Here is a 17,647-nt window from a genome sequence, read left to right as displayed (position 1 = left end):
GTCACGTCACCCGCCAAGCGCCTGACGCTCAGCTCTGCCGGCACCTTGAAGATCGGCCCGCAGGCGGGGCAGACCACCGTGCTCAGCATCCCGCTGCAAGGTGGGAGTCGCACCCAATGTGACAAATTGAATTCAAAAAGAAAAACGGGGAATGAGCACGCACCTCAAAAAACCCAGAAACAAATGCGGTGAAGACAGCTGGGATGGGCTCTGGCACGCCCACGACCCTCGAACACAACCTCAAATCTGATCGACTTATTCAGTTAATCGATGGAATAATCGACGGTAAAGCGATTGGCGGGTGCCAGCCCTAATGCGTGGCCTCCCTAATGCGTGCGTTCAGGCGGCGGCAGCGAGCACACCATCACGCTGATCCCCGTCCAACCGTGCGATCCATCGGCCGGCGGCCCCACTCAGTTCCTGCTCACAGCATCCCCCGGCCGCCCCCTTCCCGCACCCGCGCCCGTCGCCGCACCCGCCAACGCCCAGCCGGCCAGCGGCCGGCCGCAGCGCACCGGATCCCTGGCACTTTTCTTCCGCAAGGTGAAAACGACGTCGGCGGCGGGCCGCTTGGAGACTCGAGGCATCTGCTCTTTTGACCTCTGACCTGTGCGTGTGCATGGTAGGTGTACCACCTGGCCAGCGTGCGCCTTCGCGATCTGTGCGCCCGACTGGACATCTCGTCGGAGCTGCGTGCAAAGATCTGGACAGCCTTTGAACACGCTCTGCTTCATGCCACCCAACTCATGAGGGACCGGCACCTGGACCAGATGCTGCTCTGCACTGTCTACATCATCGCCAAAGTTGGCCACCCTCCCGTGCTCACACACACGCTCAGTCTGCTACACGCGCTCTCGCGTGCTCTCTCACACGCTCTCTCACACAAACTTGCACACACATGCTCTCTTCCTCCCTCAATAACTTTGTATACTTACTGTTCAGTAGAGTTCGTAAAACACTCAACATAATTGAGCATCACAGAGCCAATGCTAGCACGCTAATGTAATTTGTCGTTAGCTAGCTAATTCTACCATGCTAGTGTGATTCGTCGTTCGGGAGCTAATGCTATTAGGCTAATGTGATTGGTCACCCGAGAGCTAATGTTTGCTCGCTAATGTGAGTAGTCATTCGAGAGCTAATGCTAGCACGCTCATGTGATTCGTTGGTGCGGAACTAATGTTAGCATTGAGCGACCGAATGGAATGTTAACGCGCGGTTATCGGTGTGCTTCCTGCCGCAGATCACCAAGGAGGCGCACACGTTCCAGGACATCATGAAGTGTTACCGCAGCCAACCGCAGGCCAGCAGCCATGTGAGGGCGCGCCCACCTACCTGCAGCCCGCAGGCAGTCACCCGTCTGTTGCCATGGTGACACGCTTGTATGTGTGCGCCCACTGTTGTGTTGTGCGCGTGTCTGTAGGTGTATCGCAGTGTCCTCCTGCATCGCACTCCCAGACCGCAGGGTGCGCTAACAGACGAAAACATGGAGGTTGATCCTGCGTCTGGAGCAGAATGTAAGCTAACGTGCTAAGGCTAGCACGCTAACCCGACCGCGCACTCTCGACATTAACGTCTCCTTTTTGCAGCTACCGAGACGACGCAAGCGGGCGAGGAGGAACGCGGCGACCTGATTCAGTTTTACAACAACGTCTATGTGATCAAGATGAAAAGTTTTGCCATGAGATATGCTACGCATGACAACAGGGTACCCGCACACCACCACGCGTGCGCAACAATTCAGTTGAATGACTTGAAATTAACTTGTCGTCATGTGTCTGCATGTGTGTCCTTGTGTGTTACTCTATGCATTTGTGGTTTATGTGCGTGTTGTGTATTGCTGTGCGCGTGCGTCAGATGGACGCCCCGCCCATGTCTCCGTTCCCTTCAGTGCGTTGCCACCCGCCGTCTCCTCGCCGAGTGTCTCAGCGTCATAGCGTTTACGTGTCGCCCCACAAAGCGTCGGCGGGAGGCCTGGCCCCAAACTCTTTCACCTTCCGCATCAACAGCAGCCCCTCCAAGGTACGCTCATCTCACATCACAAACAAGCTACTAATCCACACGGAAGGTTATAGTCCAGAGACAAGGTAGTAGTCCCAGAAGAACACAATAGTCCTGAGATGTGCTTCTTTCACTTGGGGACATTGACTTTTTGGGGAAATAATTTTTGGGGGGGGTAAATCGTTAAGTGGGAAATCATTTTATCTTTTTTTGTTTGTTTTGTTTTTTGGAGGGAGATTTCTAAGTTATATATTTTTCTCTGTGCAGTACAAAAAAAACTTGAAATGAAGAGTCATTTTGTCATTCATGTTAGTTTTTGTGATAGCATACAAGCCTAGTCCCGCCGTGCTAATGCTAACTCATTCCTTTCTACCTCAGGATCTGTCTGACATCAACCGCATGCTGCGTCAAGGTTGCAACGGCCGCAAAAGAGCCCTCGGCATGGAGGGCGAGCTGATGATATCGTCAGCATGTGACTCCCCCAGCAAGCGGGCGTGTCCCGAGAACAGCGCTAGTGGCCCCGACATTTTGCTAAAGAGGCTGCAGGACGTTGTGTCGGAGAGGCAGAGCCACTGACCAAGTGGCTGCCATCAAAAATGTGCTAGCACGCTAATAGGATTGTGAATCAAAGACCTAACGTTAACACCTTAACATGACTGTTAGCTATGGTTATATAACGTTACTGGTCATTGCTTGAGCTGACGGGTATGACCAGTCACTGTGAAAAGAACGCTTGCTTGCTAACGTGATTGGACATGACAGGGCTAATGTTAACTCCTTAACAGGACTCTTAGAAAAGTAATGTTAGCTGTCAAAATAACATCACAGGTCATTACCGACTTAATTATGTCGCATGACCAGTTGCTGTGGAGCTAACACTAGCACACTAACGTGACTTGTTATTACTGAGATAGCGCTTGTAAGCTAATGTGACTTCTCATACTAAAGCTAAGGCTAACTCTGATACATGTAAACTGTCATTACCCACCTAATGCTAACCCTGACACAACTGGTCACATGGAGCTAATGCTAGCACGCTAATGTTTGTTAATTATGAATGTGTTAATGTCTTTGCGAGACTGCAAAAGGTCTTTATAGGTTTTGTGTAAACTTATGTAAAAGTGTATGTTTTTGTTGTTCCACTTGAGTCAAGGAAAACTATGAGGCTGAGATTAGCATGTACATGTAGGATTTGGTGTTATTTGTTCTAGCTGTGAGCCCAAATTATGACGTTGGCGCTATTGTCCTCAGAAGTTTGTAAAACTTTTTTGTTTTTATTTTTGTTGTTGGAATCTCCTCGACTATTTCTGTGTTCTTGCTCGTTTATGTTTGTGTAGCATCTACACATGTGTTTGGCAAGTGTGTTGAACTTTATCTTGATCTTATCTGTTGTGTGACTTTGTAGTTTGATTTGTGAAATTGAAATCCAATGCACAAAGTAATGTGTGTATTTGAAGTGATTGGACCAATGCTGTAGTAATAGTGGCAATATATTTAGCCGAATATTACCGTAATTTTCCCTGGAAGCTTTAGTCAACCTCTCGTTGCTCTTAATTCACATAAAAGCAAACCATTTACACATTTAATTTTTTTATGTGAAGAAGAAGTGTGAAAGAAAACTCACATTTGTCTTCATTTTATATGACCGCGATATATTGAAAACATGTTGATCTATCCTCATACATCGTTTTGTATGTTAAAACATTTGATTTGTCATGAAGTCTACAAACATAATTCAAATAGAATTAAAAATTGTGAAGCTCAATTTGGCCTTTAAACGATAAAGACTAATATGATAAATTCCTACGTTTCATTACATTTTGTATATATTAAAAATGTAAATATGTCAATATAAAAATAAGCCAAATGTTTTTTTTTAAATCACGTGGAGAAACTCAAATCAGGCTCGAAATCACATCATTAAATTAATATAAAATATTAAACTGCGAAAATGCAGAGCCTTCCTGTGTTGCTCTGTTACTCGTTCAGGTCATTTCTACCTCAAAGCAGATTTAAAAATTGGGACTGCTTTGAAGGATCCGAAGTGTCCTTTGAGTCGGTGCGCGAACGTGCCCTCTAGCGGCCAGCCGCGGTACAACAGAGTGCCGCGTCTGCCCCTTGTGCTCATGCGCGTTGCCGCGCTGTCGTCCCCCTTCCGTCTGCTCTTTGGTCGTCCTCTTGTCGTCCATCCATCTTCCTCTGCTGCCTGCCTGCCGCCAGGTAAACGCTCTCCTCTTCTTCTTTTTCTTCATCCGGTTATCATGATCCCAATTCGGGGTGTGATTGATCATGTCTGAATTGGATGCTCGTCAGGCGCGGCCCAGCCCTGCGTGCGTGCGCGCGCGTGTGTGTGGAGTCAAGTGAACATCGTCGCAAGGTCGCGCGCGCCTTCCGCCCGTTACGCAGGCGCGTGAGAGGTGACAAGGTGGTGGGTGGTCGTCTTTGCTTTTGAGGTTGGAGGCCTCACTATGTTGTCATAATTTCACGTTTATTGAAAGACCACGTAAAAATTGTGTGTGTGTGTGTATATATATATAATATATTATATATATATATATATATTTTTTTTTTAACAGATTTGAAATTATTTTTTGATTTAATGATTATTTCATCAATATATAAGGAAGTGTAAATCTGTTTTTTGTGTTTGTGTCAGAATGAGCTCAAATTCTAATGTTCAAGTGAAAAATAAGTTAAACCCCTGCTAGAAGGGGGGAAAAAATGGGAGAAAATTGGGGGCTAGTGTTCATGTTGTCTAGGAAACCAATTAGAAACTTGTTAGTGAGTGTAAAACAAAGAGGACTAAATCTCTCTAATAATGATCATAACAATGATGTCATTGTGTCCAGTGAGGAAGATGCTGATTGGAGGAGTCGCAACGACACAACCGCATTTCCATGGACTCATCACTGGAAATCGTAGAGCTCCGCGAGCTGCCGAACGCTAACAAGGCAAGCGACGTTTGCCGAGGATTCCGCAATGCTTCCTACCAGCCCGACCATGAGCAACAACGGCACCAGGAGGTGACGGGTTGCTCTCCGACCACCTCAAGAAGCTGCAAGGTTCTTCTTTCATTTTTTTTAAAAATACACACAGCTAGATAGAAAGAGATTAGTCACGCTCGGCTCAGAAATAAAAGAGTCAGTTGTAACTGAGGAATCAAGATCCCGGATACGAGCGGCCGAAATGAGTTTGCCCCGCCGGCTCTCCCTTCCGAGAGCTGAGAAGCTTGCTCATTCGGGAGGGGCTCAGAGTCCATCCGCAACTTCTCTGAGAGGAGCCGGCTGAGGTGGCTCGGGCATCTCAGACGTCGCCCTGGTGAGGGGGTCCGGGCATAGCCCGCCGGGAGGAGGCCCCGGGGAGTCGTAATCGAAAACAAAGATGCAAAGGAGAAGCCAAGATGAGGATGTATGTTGCATCACATGCAGGAAGTGATGTTGGAAGGAAAGGTGGACAAAAGTATTGGGATAGCGCAAGCAAATAAAAGCGGATCAACATTTGTTTGTCTCCTTCAGGACTCGGCCGTTCCGCCTTGCGACGATGAGGACGACGACGACAACGCGGTCCGGGATGCCAATGCTGACTGGACCGCACCGGGCGGCGGCGGCGGCGGTCGCCGCTCGTCCGACGCGGGCCTGGCTTTGGCCGTGGTGTTGCTGTTGAGCGGCGTCTCGCTGGTCCTGGTGGCCTACGCCATCCCCAGGGAGGCCCGCGTGGACCGCGACGCCGTGCCGGCCCGGCAGATGGAGCAGCTGGAGCTGTACTACGCCCGGCTGGGCTCGCACCTGGACAAGTGCATCATCGCCGGCCTGGGGCTGCTCACCCTGGGCGGCGTCTTCCTCTCCTTGCTCCTCACGGCCTCCGTGTGCCGGGGCCACGCCATCTTCCTCCCGCATCGCCGCCGGCGGGCGCCCTTCCTCCGGCCCAAGCGGACGTACGGCTCCGTCAACATGAGGATGAAGCAGCTCGCCGCCGGGGAGGACCCGCCGGCCGAGACCGAGCAACCGGGACCGGCGCCGCCGGCCGAGTGACGCCTCGGCCGGCAAAGCGACTTGGCCGCGAGCTTCGCCGGCGCGGGGCCAATACATGACGTCGGGCGGGCTAAAAGGTCTTGGGACGCCCGCCCGCCCGCTGCGAGGTAAACATTCGGAAAAGGTGCACGCTGGGTTCAAAAAAAAAGGTCTTGGGACGCAAAAATGAAGCAAGTGCAGAATTTGAATGAAAGTCTTGATGCAACAAAGTGCAGAAAATGTGCAACCGGGGAGGCAAACGTGAAGAAATTGTGATCATTTCAACTCAAGTGAAGAAAGGTGGAATGGGGCAAAAATATCGGGACATCGACAGAAAGGGAACTACAGAGAAGAAAAAGTGAATTAGGACAAATGTTTGGGACACAAACGTGAAGAAAATGTCAAGAAATTGCTGTCATTTGGACAAAGGTTTTGGCGAATCGACTACAATTCCAAAGTGAAGACAATTTGGGAAACGGGACTAAAAAAAAAGTGGCAAAATTGAAAATAAAAAAGATAGAAATTGTGGTAACATGGACATAAGAATTGAAGAAATGTCAACTTTTGACACAAAAACGTTTTGGTTTGGGCAAAGTTTTTGGGTGACACACGAGAAGTGGCATTTTTGTTGTCATTGTTTTATGTGCGTTAAATGAGCTCCAAGGCAAAATGCTGACGTTGAAGTTTGACTTCCGGGATGTCATCCTTGATCGTGACACACTTTGAAACAAAAGTTGCCTTATCGAAAAGGACATTCACACATTTTTTTGAAGCGATAATTTACATATTTACTTGGGCATATTACACATTGAATAATCACCAATCATGATCTGTTTTGAGATGTGCAAAAATCTGCCGATTGTTTACTTACATGACAACATAAGACAACGATAATGACATTCAAAGAAATAACCAACCCCCGGGCCCCCCCAAAATGGTTTTGGGCTGATTTTGCCCACGTGGTCAAGCTAAACAATGACTCAAGGACAACGTTTGTTAAACAGTCAAATGCTCTGCCTGCACTTCATGTCGTCGTTTTAAGCGTGAAGGGACCCACAAAGTTATTTTTGTCAGTTTTTTTTTTTTTTTTAGACTGTTGGACTTTTATTCTGCCAGAAAACAGAATCTGCCTCAAAAAAAGTCCCAAAGAAAAAGAATCCATATCGATGGGGCCCTACGAGTTCCCTCTTCCTTGAATATTTCCTGCCAAATTCACACCAAAACATGTTTCGGTTCTTAACAATTCCGACTTGCTTTTGGGCGAATTGCGAAGTTTGGTTACTTTGCCGATTGCCCTCCGGGCTCTGATTGGCGCGAGGACAGCAAGCGGCGAGCGGCAGCCGGGAAAGCGGCTTACATGAACATGTCGTCGTAACCCGGGGGGTGCAAGTGGTCCGGGTTGGGCCTGAGGGAACACGACCGGCCTTTCATGAGACAAAACATTCGCCGAGCAGCACATGCGAGCGAGCGAGCGAGGCGGCGGCGGCGGCGGCGCGTCTCACCCGGGCCGGTGGCGTCCGACGGGTCCGAACGGGTCGAAGCGGGCGCCGGGCGGCACGGCGCCAGGGGGCAGGATGTCCGGGATGCCGCTGGACGGGTCGAAACCCGAGCGGGGGTAGCCCATCCGCAGAGGGTCGACCATCATCCCGCCGCCTGACACGGACCTGCTGGGAGGGCCGGACAACGGGACAAACTCAAATATTGGCACGCGTGCAGGAAGGCGGTGGGCCGAGTTCAACTTAAGTATTGGGACAAGAATGGGACCTTCCTTTGGAAAACTGAAGCTCAATGTCAAGAAATTGTCTTGAATTGGATAAACTTGCTGGGGGGGGGGGGAAGAATCATTCGAAAGGGAAACGTGATGAAATTGTGTGGGAAGGACAATGTTGAAGAAAAAGTGTTATTTGGGATAAACATTTGGGACACCCACTACAGGATGCAAATGAAAAAAAAAATGGTGGCAATTTGGATCAAAGTATTGGGGAAGAAGTGAAGAAAAATGCAGAATTTGGCAAGAAAATTTCGGTAACTCCACCAGAATGAAAAAGTGTGGAAATTCTGCAAATTGGACCAAAATATTAAGACGGCAAAAAAGTGAAATCAAATTATGGTGAGCCTGTAAGATAAGGCGCCGACTGTCGTCATGCAACATGTTCATTTGGCAGAGTCAAATTCTGATATCCATCAATAGACTGATTACATATCTCATGAATACAGGAACTTCTTTTGTTTTTAATCACATGATGCTTACAAAAATAAAGATGTGGATTGCAAGCACAACTTTTGACTGCTGAGTATTTGGCGCACTCCACGAGAGACCAAAGTCAGCTAATTTTGGGGGGGGGGGAAATTTGCTTGAACTTGAAAAACTAATCCTAATTTGAAGAGGTCATCTGGGTGTGACACGGCAAGCAGGTGACTCACCCCAACGGATCCAGATCGGCGCCTCCCACCGAGAACGGCGGCGCCATGGGATCGAGCCTGAAAAACACACGTGACGGGATGCCGTCAAGTGACCAAATTGGCGTGACGGCGCCAAAGCCCGTCGCCGCGCCCACTAAAACAGTAATGGGACGCGTGACAGTGCAGGAGGCGACGAGGGAAGAAAATTGGCGAATTCTAAGCAAGTCGTGGCGGGGCACGGGCAAAGTGGATGTTGGAAAAGGGCTCGGGACATTATTCTCCAAGATGTCGCGCACGTCTGCGGGAATTAGGAAACATTGTCTTGGAAGACTTGCCGCATCATCTGTTGTCGTCCAACGTTTGCTCGCGTGCCAATATTTGTCACTCCCGTGCCTTTGAGGCATTAGCTTACAGTTGGAAGAGATTTATTTTTTATTTTTTGGGTGGAACATTTCCCAAATATCTCACCCCTTCATTGTTGACCCTAACAAAGACCTGCCTCATCTACTGTAAAAGTAGCGCTTTGGCACCCTCTTCTAGCCTCTTGATGGCAGGGAATCCAAGTTGAAGTGATGAGGGAGAAACTCACGGGGGGCTGCAAACATATGCGAGGAACTGACCCAATGCACTTAAAACGGTTTGGAATGGTGAAAACATGCCACAGAGTGGGAACAAAGCACTACTTTTACCAAGATGAAACTCCGCAACTCCGGTCAACATAGTTCCCCTGGCACCCTGATGCCACAGTCGGGGCGGAGAGGCACTACGTTTGTGAAAGCGGAACTCCCCGATCCATGTCGACACACTCCCTTGGCACGAGCGTGTCGCAAGATGATGGCAAAGCACCGCTTTTGTCTGAATGAAACTCCTCATCTCACATCAACAAAGTTCTGCGGCGGCAAGTTGGCGGAAAAGTGAACTTGCCAACGGCGACGGCCGATACGCCAACAACGAGACGTCGTCCTAATACATTTGTCCGCGTCGCGGACGTCGCGCGTGCTGACAAAGCTCGTCACCGTGGCGACTTTGAATTGTCATCCCGGAAAGGGCGCCGATTTCCCTCGTACCAGTGTGGCTGCGTGGCGTGTCGGGGGTGCCTGTCGGGGACCCGCAGGGGGTCATCCAGGTTGTCGTCGTCGCGGCTGTCCAGCCTGCGCGTCCGCTCGCTTTGCTCCGCTTGCGTCCGTTTGTCCCGCGACGGCAGCAGGCGAGAGCGAATGGCCGCCACCAGACCGCCCGCGTCCTTGAACACTCTGAACACACACACACAAAAAAAAAAAAAAAACCCAAAACAAAAACCACGGGCCACTTTGCAAGGCAAAAGGACATCATGGGATCATCAAATGGCCCCAAAGTGGCAGTCACCTGTCGAAGGTGCGCAGGTGGGCGGCATCCACGTGCTCGTTGAGGTTGACGATCACGTCCGAGCTCTGCTGTGTGCTGCGGTTCTTCACAAACACAAAAGGGACTTAGAGCAAACATTTTTTTCAACAACTACATCTGTGACCTAGTTCTCATTGGATTAAAAACAAAATAGAGAGAGAATAAAAATCTAAATTCACACATGATGTTGGCGAGGGGCAGGAATGTTGTTGACGTCTGGCCTTAAAATAGCTCGCGAGTGAGATGCGTCCAATTTTATCCATGTTGCAAAAAATGTTTCATTCCCAATTGATTATCGAGGAATGGGACAGTACAGTCAAACCTCGGTTTTCCAACGTCTCTGTTCTCGGCCAAATCGGTTTTCGACCAAAAAGTTCGAGTTTTTTATGCCTCGGATGACGACCGAATTCGGTTCTCAAACAGACTGGGCACACTTGAATGCGTCACTTGACTCCTCTCGCCTTCCTTACGCGAGGAAGTGATGCTTCCTCGTGGAGCGTTCCATTGTGAACAGACGTGTTCAATTAAGATTTTTTTTTTTTTTTTTTTAAAGCGGGGTTTCGGTTTTCGAACAAATCGGTTTTCGAACAGCCTTCTGGAACGGATTATGGTCGAAAACCAAGGTATGACTGTATTTTAAACTGACACAAAGATAAATGGATTATGATTCAGCTGTTGGCTAGGTCCGTAACACTTTCCAGAAGATAAGATAAGATAAGATATCCTTTATTTGTCCCACACTGGGACAGAAGTAATGTTTCCAAAGTAAAAGCGAATATTTGCTCATGTCATCTTTGAATTCAACACCAAGATAAACTAACAGTCTGCTTTCGCAAAGGTCAATTTAAAGAGATTTCAGTCTCTTTATAAACACATTGGCTAAACCCCAGTGGAACAAAAACAGACGTCGTGGACGAGACTACTATTGTAGTCGAAAACTATATATTTGGACAGAAAGAGGAAAAAGGAAAAACATCCAGATTACGAAAAAGAGCGTGTCCGTCCCACCTCGAGCGTGGTGCTGTTGTCGTGGCTAGGCTAGTTTAGCTTTTGTCGTCGAACAAAGCTCTTTGATGCGTAACGTCCGTTGCGTCAGCACTGATTGGGTGAAGCCAAAAGACGCGCGTGCGCACACGTCCGCGATGACACGCGCGCAGCGGAGAGCAGCGGACTATCGACTGCTGAGTCGCGCTTCACTCGACTGGCGTCGCTACAAATTGGAATCTGAGAAATGATGGTTGAGAGGCTGAAATTGGGACAATTATATCATCCCACGTTACATCCCATGGAAAGTCCCTAACTTGGAAAATTCCTCAAATTTTGCAACCCTAATCCATCATGACAACGCTGACGTCCTACCATGAGGTTGAAGACGAGCGCCGAATCAACCAAGAGCGCTTTGAGTAACAGCTGAGCGTCCCCCTGCTCCGAGGCGTACCTCAGGGCATATTCCACTTTGTTGCCGCTCCAGTCCGACGGCAACAATTCGGACTTCTTGTCGCTGCTCCGAGCCTGACGACCACCAAAAGAAAAAAGAAATAGACAAGATGATGGAAAGATAACAGAAGAAAGCCCCTACATCGCATGTCGCTCTTCTTTCTGTGACCCGTCCGGTCTCTCTGAATTTCTGTTCCAACATACGGACATGTTCTGCCGCCATGCCAGAAACAAAAAGTTCCGTATCACGTTGTTACGTGATGATTTTCATGTTTTGACAAGAACATTTTCACTTTCATATTTCAACGTGATTCCTTGAAACGTGATCATTCTCACGTCGACTTTCGGCAAACTAAAATGAAGGAATTCCTTCCAGTCCAGGTCACAGATGGAGACTTTTTGCCTCTAAGTGCTTCACAACATTGAAAATAGGACAAGGCGACACATACACCCAATGAACTGAACCTGAAGAAATGACTTCCTAAGGGTTCCCAAAATCGCTCTTTAGTTTTACCGCACAATTGAACACGTTTTAACGTGATGAAATATCACTTTGAAACGTGACATTTATCACGTTGAAACGGGATGCTCAACTTTTTCCTCTGGTGTGACAGCAATACGCTTCTGGGGCAACCTGATAATTATGACACCCTTTCAAAAAAAAAGCCTAATATGTCTCCTTTAAAAATGCGACGGTGTCACATGACTTCCTAGCGCTTAGCATTAGCATGTATCCTTTAGCATCGCCGCCTAAAAGCACCCAGCAGTAAGTGAAGCAAATGCGCCGGACCGGACAGTTGCACCGAGGAAAACATCCACTTCTCTTCAAATGACACACGCGATGAAGCGACGCGAGTGTGTTTACCTCATCCCCGGAGCCGAGGCACTTGTATCCGCTTTTGACGACCTCCCAGTGGACGAAACACACAACGGCGTCCTGCGGACATGAGATGGAGTCGCCACAACACGAATACAATAGCTCCAAACCCGCCATGGGACAAAATCAAACAAATGTGAACGCGCTCAAAAGCGAATCGACAGCGAAACCAAATTAAAGGTGGCAAGTTTACAAACTCACAATCGGGAGGCGGGTACACTTCCCGCTCGGGCTTTTCAAAGTAAAGCTAAAGAGAAACGATTGGCTATTCACTCAATAATCACTTTTTAAATGAACGCCAACGGGTCAAATATAACATTTTAATATAACGCGTATTGCCACTTCTGTGGGGAAAACAACTCAGAGTTGCCAGCGGCCATTTTAAAATCGTTCATCTTCGTTCTCCCACGTTATTATACAAACTGTAACCATTTGTGATATACCTGTACTGTACTTTACGGTACGTACTGCAATTCATATTGAACTCTTACAAAGAATTCCGACTTCCTTCGTCTGTTGTAGTTTGATCACGGCACCTAAATGATACATCCGCACTCTAGAACAGTGAAATTCGTGGTTTATGTGTTCTTAATTTTTTAAGAGTTTATATATGTTTTTTTCTTGATTAATTTATTTACAAAATGCACTCAATCGTTTACGGCGAATAGGCAGTCATCTCAAACGGTGCCTTTGTCGTGAATCTGTTCGTCTACGTCGGTGTGAGTCGATTCCCATCAACGGACTTCATTTCCCAGCGTGCCTCGCGCATAGGTGCAAATGCCAAAATGGCGGCTCCATTGACGCTCTTGCTGATCGTGGCTGTCACTATCCGCGCAGCTCTTTTTAGGTCCACTTTTGCATATTGGATCGCCGAAAGGGTAGAGGTGGTGTCCCCGTTAACCGCATGGAAGAGAGGTGAGCGTGGCGGCCTCTTGGAGGGGTCGTGGGGAGATGCGATTAGGGGCTTGGTTGTACGGGTGAAGTGTCGCTCCTGTGTTCTACTTTGAAAGGCCGTTTTCCCTCAAAGCCACTGCCGAGTGAGCTTCTTATTTGCATGCACACAGTGTCCCAAAAGCGAGCTAAGGTGAAAAAGAACATTCATACTTTAACGCCTTGAATATTACTCTGGCTCATCGAATTCAACCGGAAGACTTGGACAACTTTGATTGGTTTCGCTGACGTCATAAGTGTCCGGATGTACCACTTCCTCCTTTGCATAATTGACAGGCTTTGTCTTCGTTATTAATTTATTGTTTTATTTGTTGTTCTATGAACTATTTTTGCTCCATGTACAAAACTTTGCAAACAGCGGTGGTCGTTTTAAACTGCTCTATAAATACGGTTGTGCTGAGTTGATTATCAATTCATCGTTTAGAAAACTGTCGGTGAGAGTTTATCACACAGTCGTCTAAATTGTCAGATTTTCAGACGCTCGACAATAAATCTCAGATTCTTGTAGTCTTCACTGTTTAGCTTTCTGTTTAATTCAAATAACACATTTTGAACACATCTGCTTTTATTATGGAGAAACATGAACATTTTTGTCTATTTTCTTATATATTATCCACCTAAACACTAACCGAATCATCATTTGTGCATTTTCACCACTGTTAATTTGAAATACAGTAATGGACTATTTTTTTTTAAAAAAGGGGTGAAAATGAAAATCGCATTCATTCATTGATAGGAAAAAAAAACAACAGATTCATTATTCATACAATCATTAGTTGCAGCCCTAAATGTGTTTGTAGTTGTTGCATAATAATTTTTAATGAGAAACTACTTCAAAGCAAAAATTAAAAAGGAAACAAAAGTAGCCCGTGAGTTTCGAACCCTGTGAACTCTATACTATTCCTTTGTGTTCACCGTACTTCCTGTTAATTAAAAACTTTATGCAGTTAAATTAAGCAAACTTTTTTTTTTTTTTTAATCTTACAGACCGAACCGGTTGTGAAAAATCTGAGTAAAATTCACTTTTTATTTCCATCACTATCACACAAAAACAACAAATAATCCTCTTTCTGTTGGTTTTCAAGTTGTGGAAGGTTTGGCTCTACTGGACTTGGGAGTGTCGCCCTATGCGGGAGATGTGTTTCATGAGGTGAGGGATTGAACACGTTCACACACACCCATAATAGCTTCTTCTTCCCTTTTTTTTTCACGAAAACATTGATGGATACGTCTCTTTTTCTGTCTGTCTTAGACCCCTCTCATCATCTACCTCTTCCACTTCCTGGTGGACTATGCAGAGATTACATTCATCGTAAGTAATGTGTGCTTCTCATTACACGGTTACACGTGGCACGATCCATCTTATACTCTTGAAAATTACGGGATAAAAAAAAACCCAAAAAAGATGACGATCAACACCTTGAAAGTGGACTAGCTTAAAGCTAAAAGATGGTGCAATTGTCTCTCCAGCTGGCCGACATCATCGTGGCGGTGGCCTTCTACTACGTGGTGAAGGACTACAACAAGCAAGTGGTGAGGAAGCCAAACGAACGTGATGACCGTCAATCATCGTCAATGTCCACTGATAACCGGCAACTCCTGTCAACGGTTGTTTCCAGTTCAGGAAGCAGAAATTCGCTCTGGAAGCCGACCGCTACCCCGCAGACTGTCACGAGCTGGTCCGAACCCCCAAAGAGATGTACTACATTCCCCTCAAAGCGGCTCTCTTGTGAGTACCGAGCCGAAGAAAAAGCAAATCCTTCCCGCATTCGCAAAATGAGCGATTTTTACAGAACAAACATCAGTTTCCGCTTCAGCTGAATGCTCTCGTCATACATCATTTTATTTCAAATGCAAGTCTGTTGTGACGTCTGGCGAAGCCGTTGCCAATTTCGTCATTGTTGCGTGTGGGGCGGAGAATGTTGAGAAAAATGTTTTCTTTTTTTCATATCTTTTTTTGTAATTAATCTGTCGAGGTACAGTCAAACCTCGGTTCTCAAACGTCTCGGTTCTCGACCAAATCAGTTTTCGAGTTTTTTACGCCTCGGATGACGACCAAATTTCGGTTCTCGAACAAACTGAGCGCACTTGAATGCACCACTTGAAACCTCTCGCCTTCCTCACACGAGGAAGTGACGTCATCACGCTTTCCCTCGTTGCCGACGCGACGCGGCAAAAACGGCGAAGAAAAAAAGCTGCCTTTTGATGTCCCGTGTGGTCGGGTCCCGCAGTTACCTCCTGAACCCGTTCAGCGTGCTGTCCTGCGTCGCCAAGTCCACGTGCTGCCTGAACAACGCTGTGGTGTCGCTCTTCATCCTGGCCACGGTGAAAGGTGAGCCGGCTGTCTTGGCAAGGCGTCGCTCGCGCGCGACCTCACGCCGGGAAGGCGCACGGTCTCACGCGTTTGTTTTGTGCACAGGGAACATGTTGCTGAGCGCCATTTTCTTGGCCTTGGCCACATACCAGAGCCTCTACCCGCTGACGCTGTGCGTCGGCGCTCTGCTCTACCTTATGCAGGTGAGCTTGTTCACGCCAGCCGAAAAAGATTGAAATTCGCTCATAGATGCCACGAGAATGTGGCAAATCACGACTTTTGTCTAAATGAAGCTCAACTCGGTAGTGTCTTGGTAGCAACATGCAGCCAAAGCACTACATTTGTCCGACTGAAGTCCCTTCGACATCGTCCAAGGATGGCACAAGATGAGTGCCTTTGTCTGAAAGAAGCTTCTCAAGTCACTTCAATGTAGTTGCATAGGACCAAGATGCCACAAGATGGTGCCAAATCACTACTATTGATATCAGTGAGGTTCCTCAACTCATTTGACTGTTGTTCCTTGGCATCCAAATGGCCAAGGCGGTAGCAAATCACTACTTTTGTCTTAACCAAGCTCCTCAATTCATTTCAGCATTGTTCCTTAAGACCAAAACGTGACAAGATGTCTTCTAAACACTACCTTTGTTGAATTGAAGATTCTTAACTCACTCCAACAATTTAAGATCCTCAAGACGCTTCATTGTAGTTCCTCATCGTCACAAGATAATAATAAAGCACTACCCCCCTCCCCACCCACCCCCAAGTGAAGTTCTCCAACTCACTTAATTGTTGTTTCTCAATACCACAAGCGAGCAGCGGACTCCATTTATCGAAACTCACTTTGTCGAGTTCCTTGGCCCCAAGATGTCACAAGATGGCTTCATAGCACCGCCTCTGTCGAAATGAAGCTTCTTATCTCACTTCAACAAAGTTCCCCAGCGCCAAGATGACCTCGATGCTCTGCCTTTGTCTCAATGAAGTTCCTCAACTGACTTTGATGCAGGAGCTACTTCACTTCGGGCACCAAGAAGCCACAAGATGCTGACCGACCCCCTCACAAAAATTCCTGGGTCGACTGGAAAAATCATGCCGCGTGTGTGTGTGTGTGTGTCCGTGCAGCGTCAGTTTATCCCCGTCAACGCGTATCGGCTGAGTTTCTGGTGGTTCGTGGCCCAATACGCCTTCATGTATCTGGGCAGTCTCCTGGTGATGGTGGCCCTCTCCTTCTTCCTGCTGGGCTCGTGGGACTTCCTGCCTTCCGTCTACGGCTTCATGTGAGTATGTGCTGAAGTGCCTCAAAACCATACTCGAGTACAAGTATAAAAACCTGAACAAAGAACCCACTTTGATGGAAGAGTATCACTTGCATTCAAGTCTCAAATTTGGATCCCACAAATTGTGTATTGAAAACCACGACATAGCCGCCGCTAGCTTAATTAATGCTGACACGTAATGGGAAACGCCGTAGACAGGCGAAGCAATAGCATCCATGCAACACATGTGGACAGATAATGGAACAATTCTCATCGGCCAATATTCTTTATTCCCAACAAAGAATGACTCATATTGCTGCAGGGTCACAGTCTCATGTTTGTTCTATGCTGCAGCACAATGCCCATTGAATTGAAGCAAAAAGCGTGTGGGTTGAAGAATTTGGATCCCACAGAATTGAATGTGTCCCATTATGTTGTCTTCTCTCACCACTGTTGCAGTGTCATGTTATTTAAAAAAAGCCATGGTCAAAACTAAACAGATTGCTAGCTGAAAAGGGGTCGAGTCAGGTGTGCGAACGGTTCGAGAGTTTGAAATGTGTTTGAACTTTAGGACACGTCGCCTGTCGGAAAATCCTGTCGTGTGAAATGTCGATTGCAATGTTCCAAACGGCGGACGGAGTGCGATGACCCTCCCTCCGCCGCTTTTGTCTTCAGCCTCTCCGTCCCCGACCTGACGCCCAACGTCGGCCTCTTCTGGTACTTTTTCGCCGAGATGTTCGAACACTTCCGCCTCTTCTTCCTCTGCGTCTTTCAGATCAACGTCTTCGTCTACACCGTCCCTCTGGCCATCAAACTCAAGTGAGTGCTCCTACCGACGCCGAGAATAGAACCCCCAAGCGAAAACGAGCGGCCCAATGACACGCGCGCGTTGCAGGGAGCATCCGGTGTTCCTGATTTTCATGCAGCTGGCCATCATCTCCATCTTCAAGTCGTACCCGACAGTGGGCGACATCGCTCTCTACATGGCCTTTCTTCCCGTCTGGAGTCACCTGGCCAGATG

At 47.5% G+C, this 17,647-nt stretch overlaps 5 protein-coding genes across 8 annotated transcripts in view; 4 read left to right on the top strand and 1 right to left on the bottom strand.

Moving 5' to 3' along the window:
• LOC109510273 (retinoblastoma-like 1 (p107)) overlaps window positions 1-606 on the top strand; it is a 27,331-nt gene extending 26,725 nt beyond the window's left edge. The window contains exon 15 of the mRNA XM_019860455.1: window positions 344-606. Within this exon, the coding sequence (XP_019716014.1) occupies window positions 344-606 (263 nt within the window). The remainder of the gene's footprint in view (window positions 1-343) is intronic.
• Window positions 7-3,445, top strand: LOC109510315 (retinoblastoma-like protein 1). The gene is made up of 8 exons (XM_019860531.1): window positions 7-100; window positions 344-543; window positions 627-803; window positions 1,241-1,312; window positions 1,421-1,514; window positions 1,587-1,705; window positions 1,855-2,019; window positions 2,377-3,445. The coding sequence occupies exons 3-8, from the start codon at window positions 747-749 to the stop codon at window positions 2,572-2,574; spliced, it is 705 nt and encodes a 234-aa protein (XP_019716090.1). The 5' UTR covers window positions 7-100; window positions 344-543; window positions 627-746; the 3' UTR covers window positions 2,575-3,445.
• A 602-nt stretch (window positions 3,446-4,047) lies between these two features.
• On the top strand, window positions 4,048-6,136 carry tmem74b (transmembrane protein 74B). 3 transcript variants are annotated; one of them, XM_019860528.1, is made up of 3 exons: window positions 4,048-4,218; window positions 4,848-5,060; window positions 5,514-6,136. In XM_019860528.1, the coding sequence occupies exons 2-3, from the start codon at window positions 4,896-4,898 to the stop codon at window positions 6,027-6,029; spliced, it is 681 nt and encodes a 226-aa protein (XP_019716087.1). In that variant the 5' UTR covers window positions 4,048-4,218; window positions 4,848-4,895; the 3' UTR covers window positions 6,030-6,136. The 3 variants fall into 3 exon arrangements, with proteins under 3 accessions (XP_019716087.1, XP_019716088.1, XP_019716089.1); XM_019860529.1 differs by lacking the exon at window positions 4,048-4,218 and adding an exon at window positions 4,225-4,426; XM_019860530.1 differs by lacking the exon at window positions 4,048-4,218 and adding an exon at window positions 4,225-4,451.
• Window positions 6,137-6,841: 705 nt separating this feature from the next.
• Window positions 6,842-12,334, bottom strand: psmf1 (proteasome inhibitor subunit 1). 2 transcript variants are annotated; one of them, XM_019860526.1, is made up of 7 exons: window positions 12,097-12,334; window positions 11,154-11,306; window positions 9,777-9,859; window positions 9,479-9,664; window positions 8,433-8,489; window positions 7,511-7,675; window positions 6,842-7,413 (listed from the first exon to the last, which is right to left on the bottom strand). In XM_019860526.1, the coding sequence occupies exons 1-7, from the start codon at window positions 12,223-12,225 to the stop codon at window positions 7,362-7,364; spliced, it is 825 nt and encodes a 274-aa protein (XP_019716085.1). In that variant the 5' UTR covers window positions 12,226-12,334; the 3' UTR covers window positions 6,842-7,361. The 2 variants fall into 2 exon arrangements, with proteins under 2 accessions (XP_019716085.1, XP_019716086.1); XM_019860527.1 differs by having other exon boundaries at window positions 7,511-7,672; window positions 12,097-12,333.
• Window positions 12,335-12,858: 524 nt separating this feature from the next.
• pigu (phosphatidylinositol glycan anchor biosynthesis, class U) overlaps window positions 12,859-17,647 on the top strand; it is a 6,610-nt gene continuing 1,821 nt past the window's right edge. The window contains exons 1-10 of the mRNA XM_019860579.1: window positions 12,859-13,023; window positions 14,145-14,209; window positions 14,312-14,371; window positions 14,530-14,592; window positions 14,679-14,788; window positions 15,291-15,391; window positions 15,479-15,576; window positions 16,493-16,647; window positions 17,302-17,445; window positions 17,522-17,646. Of these exons, the coding sequence (XP_019716138.1) occupies window positions 12,894-13,023; window positions 14,145-14,209; window positions 14,312-14,371; window positions 14,530-14,592; window positions 14,679-14,788; window positions 15,291-15,391; window positions 15,479-15,576; window positions 16,493-16,647; window positions 17,302-17,445; window positions 17,522-17,646 (1,051 nt within the window). The 5' untranslated portion in view covers window positions 12,859-12,893. The remainder of the gene's footprint in view (window positions 13,024-14,144; window positions 14,210-14,311; window positions 14,372-14,529; window positions 14,593-14,678; window positions 14,789-15,290; window positions 15,392-15,478; window positions 15,577-16,492; window positions 16,648-17,301; window positions 17,446-17,521; window position 17,647) is intronic.

The sequence above is a fragment of the Hippocampus comes genome, unplaced genomic scaffold (genome assembly GCF_001891065.2).
Source record: "Hippocampus comes isolate QL1 unplaced genomic scaffold, H_comes_QL1_v1.1 scaffold106, whole genome shotgun sequence".
In the NCBI taxonomy this organism is placed as follows: Eukaryota; Metazoa; Chordata; class Actinopteri; order Syngnathiformes; family Syngnathidae; genus Hippocampus; species Hippocampus comes.
This window is presented reverse-complemented; position numbering and strand designations above follow the sequence as displayed.

What these genes read in the sequence shown, in the direction of transcription:
- LOC109510315 (XM_019860531.1), top strand. Translation starts at nt 747, where the DNA reads ATGAGGGACCGGCACCTGGACCAGATGCTGCTCTGCACTGTCTACATC. An exon ending in CTGTCTACATCATCGCCAAA is followed by an intron (nt 804 to 1,240) that starts GTTGGCCACCCT and finishes TTCCTGCCGCAG; the next exon opens with ATCACCAAGGAGGCGCACAC. An exon ending in ATGCTACGCATGACAACAGG is followed by an intron (nt 1,706 to 1,854) that starts GTACCCGCACAC and finishes CGCGTGCGTCAG; the next exon opens with ATGGACGCCCCGCCCATGTC.
- tmem74b (XM_019860528.1), top strand. Translation starts at nt 4,896, where the DNA reads ATGGACTCATCACTGGAAATCGTAGAGCTCCGCGAGCTGCCGAACGCT. An exon ending in CCACCTCAAGAAGCTGCAAG is followed by an intron (nt 5,061 to 5,513) that starts GTTCTTCTTTCA and finishes TGTCTCCTTCAG; the next exon opens with GACTCGGCCGTTCCGCCTTG.
- psmf1 (XM_019860526.1), bottom strand. Translation starts at nt 12,225, where the DNA reads ATGGCGGGTTTGGAGCTATTGTATTCGTGTTGTGGCGACTCCATCTCA. An exon ending in CGCTCGTCTTCAACCTCATG is followed by an intron (nt 9,860 to 11,153) that starts GTAGGACGTCAG and finishes GTGTTTGTGAAG; the next exon opens with AACCGCAGCACACAGCAGAG. An exon ending in CACGCCACGCAGCCACACTG is followed by an intron (nt 8,490 to 9,478) that starts GTACGAGGGAAA and finishes TGTGTTTTTCAG; the next exon opens with GCTCGATCCCATGGCGCCGC.